General features: G+C 39.0%; 1 protein-coding gene across 1 annotated transcript; it reads right to left on the bottom strand.

The window, feature by feature from the left end:
* Positions 1 to 382: 382 nt before the first annotated feature.
* LOC144656127 (sorbitol dehydrogenase-like) lies at positions 383 to 11,029 on the bottom strand. The gene is made up of 9 exons (XM_078516357.1): positions 10,899 to 11,029; positions 10,783 to 10,816; positions 9,571 to 9,735; positions 7,397 to 7,556; positions 6,004 to 6,122; positions 3,215 to 3,280; positions 2,637 to 2,812; positions 1,546 to 1,667; positions 383 to 1,361 (listed from the first exon to the last, which is right to left on the bottom strand). The coding sequence occupies exons 1-9, from the start codon at positions 10,953 to 10,955 to the stop codon at positions 1,190 to 1,192; spliced, it is 1,071 nt and encodes a 356-aa protein (XP_078372483.1). The 5' UTR covers positions 10,956 to 11,029; the 3' UTR covers positions 383 to 1,189.
* Positions 11,030 to 11,228: the final 199 nt, after the last annotated feature.

Here is an 11,228-nt window from a genome sequence, read left to right as displayed (position 1 = left end):
TCAAGGGTCCTGCGCGACCTTAAAATTTATTTTTGGCCTACTGTGCGATCACACCCGCTCCACTGTGCGATCACAACCTCGGGAACGCGTTGGGGAACGCGGTTGGTGCGATCATAGATCATAGCCTGCGATTGAGCCTGCGAACAGGCTTCCTAGAGGGGTGAGTTTACAGACCTGACGAGTGGTCAATTGTGCGAAACATTAAACACAACCGGTCGATGGCCCAAGAATAAAGCGATGCCTTACGTCGTCGCTTAGAAAAGAAAGAAATCAATTTTCAGATATACATAATATCTTTGGTTGGAATTCCTGCAGTGGGGAGTTAAAAGAAAGTTTTGCTTACACTCAGGGTAAAGTTTTGCCAATATCACTCATGAAACGGTTCAACAAAGTGTGATAGCTGGGCTAAGTTTATTTGATATGTCTATATTAAATATTTTATTATATTTTAGAATCAACTCATACCAATAAACCTCTAAAACAAACATAAAATGTTAGAGTATTAATTTATTTTTTTGGACAATACTGTACTTTAATTTAATTTCAAAAGTTTCCTAAACCTCTAGCTACATGAACCTACGTTATTGTAATAAAATAAGAACTATTTGAGTTTATTAAGTCTCGAGGGACTATGCATTTGTTCGTCAGCGTGCAGGTCTCATGGTATGGATAATTTTGCCCAGTGCAGACAGTAAACCTCTGCAACAGAACAACTGAGAATATCTGGTACGAAAGGGGTCTTGTCTGATCATTCTAACTGGCAACAAAGTGGTTAATCAATCAACTTGTAAAGCATAAACAGGTCTAAACAAACAAACAAAAAAAATGGCTGACAATCTGCACTTTTGTGTCCACCGTAAAAAACCCACTTGTTAACATTTTCTAAGAAAGTTGTGTAAAAAGAAAAATATAATATACCGTAAGTGAAAAATTTAAGTTCTTTCTTAGAGGATAATAAGTATACCGATAATTTTGTTTCATATCACAGGGCCCTTAAGTCTATGACGTGTCTTGATTGAAGGAAGTTTTAATTTGTGTTCCATGCCCAAAAGGTGTAACCCCTGGGAGGTATCACCTCTTTTACTACCAGTCATAAAGGATAGCAAGATACTTATTATTAATAACGCTTGCCTTACTCGTATTTTGAAAAAGAAAGTATATATTAGAAAACTGTTAGATATGGCTTTGTCTATTGTGTCTGGTATCCCTCATTGCAGTGGATGACTACTTTTATTGCTCCTCCAGCACCAGTTCTTGAAGTCTCAAAGGCATCAAGAGACTGCTCAAGTTTGAAGTGATGAGTTATTAGTGGTTTGACATTCACTGCTCCAGACGCAACCAGTGCCAGGGCTGTCGGATAGCTGTGATACAAAATTCAATAAAACCAAATAAATGAAGTGTTGATGCCAGGGTAGGAACAGCATGATGTGGGATGGTGCAGAGAAGTGAAGTGAGGCAAGGCCAAGGTGATGGTGGGGGGGGGGGGGGAGGGAGGGTACTCCCTTAACTCTATTATTTTGGCGCTGATGAGAATGCTTGACTTACCAGTTAACATATCTAAATATTCCTCTGATGTCCACTTCTCTAACCAAAGCATCCACAATGGGAAATTGCACTTCAGGCTTTCCCAATCCAACTACAACAAGTGTGCCTCCTGGCTTAGTTGCCTTAAAGTTAAAAATAAAGATGCATGAGTCAGAGTAGCAGATGGAGTAAAAAATAAACAAACAAACAAATACAAATAAATAAATAAATCATTTTCAATTGTTAGCCAATCAGCTTTAGGCGCAAATGACCAGGGGTGTTTACCATTTCAGGGCTGCAAATATTTTTCTTAAAAGGAAATGACATATGTCCTACTAAGACACCATCATGGTCGGACAAAACAAAATTTTGGTTGGACATCCCCAAAAACAAAAGGTTTAATTTAATTCATTGTTGCCATAAAATGATTTATGATCAAAAAATTGTCCGGACATCATGTCCGACCACACTTGGGATTTCGTCAGACATGAGCAAATTTGGTCGGCCAATGTCCAATGACCAACTGTTATTTGCAGCCCTGCCATTTGGAATTATGTTGAATAATGGTAAGTGTTTTTTCAAAAACAGCAAACTGACTGTATAATTTAGTTAACAATATATTATTGTTTTCCCTTGATGGTAGACTGAAAACCGGAAAAAAACCAAATGTTTCAGAATTTTTCAACGGTTCGTACCAATCAGAATGAAGGGACTACATCAAAACCTAGTCCACAATGGCCGATTTCCCTCTATGGCGCGCGCCTGCAAGGAATCATGGTCGTTGTGTTCATCAAACCATGCGCGAGACTTCGCAATGATGAATACAACTACCGTGATTCCCTGCAGGATCGCACCATAGAGGGAATCGGCCATTTCCGAATAGATTTTCCAGATAATTAGTGTTCCATTCGTTTTCCAACTGGAATTTTTTGGCTACAAGTTTTTGGCCCAGAAATCTGCAAATCATGGCCTTTCACATCAGACTTGGCCAGAGTTCACATTCTTGGTACTGACATTAAAGAAGAGATGGCTCTTGGAACAAGATTGAGTGACACTAAGGCAAAATTTGATAATAATATTAATTCCTCTTGGGAATTCAAGAGTCAACTAACATGAATTCCTGCATGGAAGCTTGACTCAGCTCCACTGCATTCAATGGTTTGATCAGCCATTCCCAGACAATCAACAATTTTCTTGGCCAAGTCACGGCTGTCTTTGGTGGTATCCACTTTGATGATATAGTCAGCACCAAGTTCCTTAGCTTTGTTTAGCCTGCCTTCATCGATATCTGAAAGACAAGTTGACAGCTGATCAATCACTCTATGTTCTTGATTATTCAATTGATCAAAACCACATAAAACTGATCAGAAGCACATAAACTGTTGGAGCAAAATATAGTTAATATTTCTAGTTAGGCAATTGAAGCTATGGAAACCTAAGTTCAGAAATGTTTTTAGGGACCTTCAGACTGAGTAAGAGTACGACTTTTCTGACCTAGTGCTTATGCTGTCAATACATAATCAAAATTTCACACCAGTCTGGTACCGATAGTCTCCTTTTTCGACCGATCAAGTGATGGCTCTGGGAACATAACTGGATTGAAATTCAAAGGTTGTACTCGTACCCGATCTCATACTCGTACTCTGATCTGAAAGTTCCCTGTTAGTAACAAACCAACAACAGTGTTCACCTGTGATGGCTACTTTACTTGCACCACAAGCTTTGGCAGTCATAAGGTTCACCAAACCAATGGGACCTGCAATAGAAATACAGTTAAATAAATTTAACAACTGGTCCAATATTAGTAAATAATAAAGATGGTAAATTTCAAGCTTGGTGATAAATAATGAAGATGAATTTTTTAACAATGACAGGAGAATGGGACAAAGGAAAGTTCTGAGTCCCCGACGGGAATCGAACCCATGGCCTCCCAGATACCGGTTGGGCGCTCTAACCAACTGAGCTTTGAGAGACTCATAGAGAGCTTGGCCATTTACTAGGTTGATATGTGACAAGCGTCCTGCATACTGCTAGGATCAGCAATGTCAAAATCATCAAGTGTGTAGTAAATAATAAAGATGACAAATTTCAAGCTTGGTGATAAATAATGAAGATGAATTTTTCAACAAAGCCATGAGCATGGGACAAAGAAAAATTCTGAGTCCCCGACAGGAATCGAACCCATGGCCTCCCAGATAATAATAATATAATAATAATTTATTTATTGCGCATTACATTAAAAAATCTCAATGCTCTTACAAGAAATATATTTATATAAGGAACAATAACGAAACAATATTAAAGGAAGTAGATAAGATATTTAAATTACAATAGGATAAAATAGTAAATTTATTAAAATACTAAAATTCATTATAAAATACTAAAATTCTTAAAAAAATACTAAAATTCATTATAAAATTCTAAAATTCTTAAAAAATTACTAAAGTTCATTATAAAATTCTAAAGTTATTAAAAAATACTATTTAAGGTGGCTCCATAGGGTTTTGAGATATTACGGCGCGCGCAGAAGTGATACCCATCAAGAGATCATTTTCGCGTTATTTTTTAAACTAGTAATAAATAAAAGCTGCCGAAATATTAAAAACAAGGACTAAAATATGTTGTGCATTATTCTTTTTTAAAATAACGGCCTTTGTTTTTGAGCTACAATCTACTCAAAAAGTCCTATTTTTTGGTGTTTTTATGGTTTTGATCTTAAATTTCTTTAATTTTCTTCGGTGAAAAATTTTTAAATTCTCCCAACGGATTGAATCTGATGAGAAGTAACTTTTAAAAACAAAAAAAGTAGGGGTTGTCCAGGTCGTTTTTGCGTTTTTGGTTATTTTGTGTTTTTTTGACTAAGCAAAAAAACTGGCTTACAAATTTTTTTAAAAAAAACGACAAAAAGGGCAGTTTAAAAGGGTATCCGGTTGTTTCGCCTACAAGTATTTTCGCCTACAGGTCGATTCGCCTACAGTGAAGTCGATTCGCCTACACAACCTGAGTTGTTTCGCCTACACCAAAGTCGATTCGCCTACATCAAAGCTTGCTATGTTCCGAAAGATAGAAGAGAGGAATACCTAAATAAAGTTCAATACTAATAAAGTTTACCTTAACTTGATGGTATGTGTGTGTTATTTTCGCCGAAGCAAACAAATTAAACAAACCATTAAAAAACAATAAGGAAACAATAAGGGTCTTAGGAATATCTATTTAATAGTAGCAATTAATAGCATTTGCCACGTAAGAAATTGTAGCAAAAGTTAGTTTGAATTAAAAGAGTAAGATTAGAACTGTTGTCAAAAACTAGGTTAAGAGCCACTATGAACTAAAATAAAAAAAGTTATTTAAGTGTGAAGACGTAGTAAGCTTTATTGTAAAACCAGTTCACCCGGTACCCATGCATTCCCTTGAAAAGATGTTCTTGCGACTTTTAAAGCAATCAGATTAACACATTTGCCTCATGTCTTTATGAAAAAAATTCTTTTCGTAGGTAGCACCGCTAAGCTATGCGCGATGCGAGAACATCCTTTCTCGGTCCCAGGCCTTGTGTCTTCTTCCTAGTCCATACTAGTCAAACATTACGCGTGACCGGCGAGTACATAAAAATCCCGGATCGCAACCTTAAGAAATACGCCTTACTAAAGATGAAGACTTCAAATTCGAGAAAAAAAAGTGTAGGCGAATCGACTTTTGTGTAGGCGAAACAACTCAGGTCGTGTAGGCGAATCGACTTCACTGTAGGCGAATCAACCTGTAGGCGAAACTACTTGTAGGCGAAACGACTGACATTCTTTAAAAGGTATCACATCTATGCCAAATTTTAAGGAATTTCACCGAAGGAAACTCTAGTAAATACCAGGGGAAAATTTCTATTTTCGCCCGAATAACAATTACATCATCAGAATAGAAATTGTCCAAGATCGCTATTTGAGCATGCGCGAACTTTCGAACCATACGAGTTGATGTGTAAAGACGAGCGTTTCCCGTTGTTGTCGGTTTTTGTGCGAATATCTGTTAACACAACGGTTAGTTAGAGACATACCTTAATCCTTTATGTAGCAGAATCTCTGAAATTCTGCTCGAAGTATCTTACAATCGCGGAGACTATTCTTTATTTTATCTTTTGCTTTCGATCGTACGAACTTTACAAAAGCGGCCAGAAGCACCGCGGACGTTGTAAACACCTTTTTAGGGTGTTGTAAACTCTTTTATCTGCTCAACACAGGAAAGCACGGGTGTTATTTCATTGGCAGGAAGCAAGTCTCGCGTTTTCTCGCCGAAAATTTCACGCTCGCGTGAAGCCGCCATGTTTGTTTTGATTTGCCGGCATTTCAAGCTCGTACCCATTCTTCGCGCGGTCAAGAAACCCTATGGAGCCACCTTAAAGGTCATTATTGAATACCGGTTTAGAGCCAAAATTTTCATGACAGATTTTATTTACCAGCAAACCAGCTAAATTAGAGTAAAACTTCTCACCGGCTCCACAGATCAACACATTGCTTCCAATGGAGATGTGGGCTCTATGGCAAGCATGTACAGCAACAGACAGTGGTTCTAGAAGAGCTCCCTCCTCAAATGACACATGGTCAGGAAGCCTGAAGAAATGGATCAATGGATCAATGGAATATCTTGACAAACCAATTTTACACTGCGCTCTCGATTTTTTAAGTATCCAAACTTGTGTGTGTGTGTGTGTGTGAGGGTATGTGTGTGTGTGTGTGGGGGGGGGGGGGTGAGCGGTTGAGCCCCAAAAAGTCTTGTTTGGGAGGGAGGGCTACAGCTCCCCCTGCCCCCCTGCTCCGCTGCCTGAATTACTGGATTACTGGATACTGATTGGGTGAGAGAAGTATAATTAAGGTGGCTGAATACAGTTTTTACGTGCCTCAAAGGTGCGCGCTACGATTTTCCGCTTGACGTCATTATTGCTCGCGCGGCCTAAAATGGCGCTAGCAACTCTAAACAGAAACGAAAAAGAGTTCCACCTGTTTTACCGCGCTTTACCAAATTTGTGTACAAAAGAAAACTTCAAAATACTTTCAGATAGGCCTCTCAACCTGGGACGGAAAACAATACGACAAAAAATGTGGATTAAAAACCGACAGAGAAGTTCTTATTCTGTCTTTCGTTATCGTTGGCGACGCATGGCGTCATATTAGCGCGCGCTCGCACGCGCAATTTGATTCACTTCGGAGGTCGTAAAAGCCAGATTTTGATCCAGATTTTCTCGAAAACCTACCGTACAACCCATTATGAAACTTTCACAATTAAATTTAAGGGGTGAACCACGTCCACGGCCAAAATTTTGAAAAAATCTGTAAGACAGATTTTGAGTTATTTTAAAAATCGGCAAAATATCACATTTTCCTATTTAGCGAAAAATCTGTCTTACAGATTTTTATATTATTTTGCATGAATGATAAATCAAAGCCAATTTCTTATTTCTGAAATTTTGAGGTAGGGTCGTACGGGTAGATTTTGAGAAAAACGCCGTTTAAAATACTAGTGCCAGTCCCCTCATAAGCACTCGGCCGTTCATTTAAACTGTTTATTAGCATTTTTATTTTCCAAATATCGCATTAGATGATTTTAGGATGTAACAAACAGTGATAAGAGAAAGACAAAACTTTTTTGGAATTTGAACAAGAGAGTTAAAGGTTGGACTGATTTGCCCTCTCAAAACTGTATTAAGCCACCTTAAGTACTCCCTAGGAGTGTCTATTACTCTTCATTCTGAAGTTGACATCCTGGGGTTGACACAAAGTTTCCTGAAGTTAAACAGTCTTCGAAAGATCTCCAAAGTTGACCCCAAGGCATCTGAAGATTTCTAAAGTTGACCTGAAGTTTCAGCACATTAAGAACAATGACTTACTTGAAACAAAAGTCAGCAGCATGAACAAAGTATCTGCACAGTGAGCCATCATATGGAGGGGTGGCAGCGAACTTCATGTCTGGACACAAATTGTAACGGCCTTCCTTGCAAAAGGAACAAATCCGACAGCCCACTCCTGGTTCAATGGCCACTCTGTCACCTAACAGCACAACAACAAGGGAACAACTAAGATCAGACCATAAAATATATATTTTCTTTACACAGGAGAAAATACAATAGAATCCCAATTTCTCGAGCCCTCGGTTTTTCAAAACACCAAAAAATTTTTAACTACTGGTAACCTTTTTACCTTGGATAGTACTTCTCTGTAACTTTGCCCCTGATTTGTCAAGGGTTCAAGAAATTGGGATTCCATTTTATAGTAAAATTCCGGGCGGGCTCAGGCAAGCTTTCCATACAGGGAGTTGGCCACAAAAACTGAAGCAATGGAAAGAACATGAATAACTGCCTCCACAACACCTTACCAATGGAATGAGGCAAAACAAAGTGCAGCAGATAGGGCAGAATAGCACTTACCGGTACTTGCACACACCCTCTACACAATACATGGAGGCCTTAGTGAGATTCAATCATAGGCGTACGAGGCGGGGGGGGCGAGGGGGGCTGCAGCCCCCCCAGCGCCGAAATTTTTCGGGCAAAATGCTCAGAATTCGGGCAATAAGCCAGAGAAAAAAGTGAAAATAAGCCGACAAATCTCAAAGTTATGTTCAAAACGAATTACATCAGCAGAAAAGTATTGAAAATATACCAAACTTTGTGGTTCAGAAGTCTAAATTTCTCATACCGCATACCATATCTTGTCTGCTTTCGTTTCCTCTCGCAAATTGCTATAATGATGTTCGATTTTTCTCGAAAATTCTGCCTGACCCCTCAGTTTTATTCAGTTGTAATCATTTTTAAGTGAGTGGGAAATTGGCGAGGGCGACCAGAAGTTAGGATTTTCCATAGCTTGAGAGTTTGCGCATGGTGGATCCAGTGTAAGACTTTGAAACAAAGCTGTTACAGATGTGCTGAAGCTAATGCTCTGATAATGCTTTTGACCCAAACGTTTAGTTAGTTCTAATGGCTAGCTTAAAACTTTCAACGAAATGTTTTAACCCATTTACGCCTGAATGTTTCAACCACTTTTCTATAACTTTCAAGTAGGCGAAAACAATGTAAATTGGCTCCCCAAAAATACTTTAATTTTTTTCTGAACTAAAGTGAAAAAATAAAATATTTCCGAAGAAAAAGGATTCAGTGCATTGGGGTAGGGAAGATGAGAGACGCTGGGAACGAGGTTGTGCATTGACATCTACGGACAACGCCACGAAATTAATTAGAGAACTTTAAGAAGGCAGGGTGCACAACTATTTCAATGCACGTTTTGTTGTCCATTCTATATGCCTCTCTAATTCGCTTTCAACGCATGTCATTTTTTTTCGGGCAATAAGGTGTCTGCTCCCCCAGGTCCGAAGGTGCCCGTACGCCTATGGATTCAATATTTAAGCTATAATCAGGAACATTGCTGTGAGAGGCATCAGGTGGCCTAATGTTTGTGCACTGGACTCTGGATCAAGCACTCAGGGCTCAAGCCCTGGCTTGGTTTGTTGTGTTGTGTTCTTAGTCAAGATTCTTTACTCTCACAGTGCCCCTCTTCAGCCGGCAAACTAATGCAGGGAATAATAATATTAACCCTGTGATGGACTGCTACACTGAGAAACTGGCAGGAGTTAAGTGCCATTCTAATATGGGTCACTTGGCTCAAATGCTGACTCAAGACAGAGGCGGCGGAGCATTTTGGAACATGGGGGGGCTACAACTGTCCTTAAAATGCTCCGCAGGTTTTCCGTTCTTGCAACTTTTTGCTATCTGAACAGTTGACTGGAGATTTCTGAAGATTCCTCGATTGTTGTTCGAAGGCCATTAGAAAGTTTCCAATCATTTTTCGAACTTTTCCGAAGATAAACATAGTTTCCCGAAGATTTTTAAGGAAGTTGCGAAGATGTTTGAACTCCCTCATGAGACAGAACATCTTGACAAACCAATTTTACGCTGTGCTCGCGATATTTTCAGCACCAAAACATTGGGGGCTGAGCCCCTTCCTACCCCCTGCTCCGCTGCCTATGCAAGATCACTTTAGTCACTACTCAGGAACAAAATAATAGACTTACCAACTTTAAGGTTTGTAACTCCTTCACCTACTGCAGACACCACTCCACTTGATTCGTGTCCGAGAACCATGGGTGCTGTGAGAATGAAATCTCCAATTCTTCCTTTCTTCCAGTAATGCACATCTGAGCCACATATTCCAACAGCATGCATTGCAATTTGTACCTCTTTAATTTAGCAAGAAAAAGATTCATTAGTTATTAAAAAAAAAATAAATGAAATTTTATGTGTAAGAATAAGTTGGTGGGTGCAACATTCACATATGCCGTAATGATTCGATTTAGCGCCCTCCTTCCAATAAGCGCCCCCCCTTGGAATGTGTTTTTTGTCAATAAGCGCCCCTATTCCAATAAGTGCTCCCATTCTAATAAGCGCCACCATTCTTACAAGCTCCCTTAAGCGCCCCTACTGAACTCATCGACGGCGAATAGATTAAAACATGAACATTCACCGTACCGCACATGTATATATTGACTGCTAAAAGGAACAAATTATTCTGAACTCTCAACAATTTGTTACTTTTACAGTTTCTGTTAATATTTGTTAAAGTTTTATTTTGAACATTTGGTTGTTTCTCAAAAAAATAAATAAGTGCCCCTACCCTTGAGGTGCCAAAAATAATAAGCGCCCCGGGTGCTAAATCGAATCATTACAGTATATATAGGTACACAAAACAATATACTTTGTGTGAAATATACATTTTTATGGTTTGAGACTTGGGGGGGGGGGGGGGTTAGGTAATTACAAGGTAATTGATAATTTCCCAGTTGATGATTAAAATTTACATTCTCATTAGCCATCTTCTTGACAAATATTGATACTTTATTGATACAAGAAAGGAGATATAAGTTGCGGATTGTTCTTGAGTTGGGTTAAACTGCCCATTTCCTTTTATGTTATTTTTGACTTACAGTCGTTGCCAATCTAGTTCCCTTTACAATAAGTTATTCAAAATTAATTCCTCTAGATTTTACAGGTGATTAATTTTGCATTTGTTTTTGCGTGACTTCAGTCCCGTGCTATTTTGGCTCACGCCTTATCAATTTTCACAAACGCGAAACTAGCTCCAACCCCAAACAAACTCAATCGATTTAACGTCTATCCAGGGAAAAAATTAAAAACGAGCTAATCAACTTTGAACTGTTAATTCAAGTCATTCGACGTATGGAAAATTACACTTCCTAGCTGAAAAGACTGAAAACTGATTCACCTACCTCCCTTCCCAGGTTGCGGGATAGGGCGTTCTTCCTGCGAACGAAAAATTCATTATTAGACAGAGCGCAGAACCTTCTGAAGGCAGAATGCAGCAGAAGATAAAACGCATTCCTACCAAGCAAAGATCGTCCACTTTGCGGAGCACAGCAGATAGATTACTCTTCGTCGCCATTTTCACCCTCCGTTCGACAAGTTGTATCAGTTCCCGAACTCAGAACCTGCAGAACATCTTTCAGATGGAGGTCTGGATACTAATCTCCTTACGTCGCTCACGTGATATGGCATTCTTAGCACGTGACTCCTAAAGAAGACTCCTTCAGGACTTTGGGATGGGTCTGGGAAAGTTTCCAAGAAATCCGAAAAATATTCAATTTTCGAAATATTGACCATTTACTTTGTAACGAAAATTTGGGAGAAATCGGATGGAGGGGAAATTTCCGCAAAG

This window comes from Oculina patagonica, chromosome 6, assembly GCF_052425735.1.
Source record: "Oculina patagonica isolate OP01 chromosome 6, crgOcupat, whole genome shotgun sequence".
In the NCBI taxonomy this organism is placed as follows: domain Eukaryota; kingdom Metazoa; phylum Cnidaria; class Anthozoa; order Scleractinia; family Oculinidae; genus Oculina; species Oculina patagonica.
This window is presented reverse-complemented; position numbering and strand designations above follow the sequence as displayed.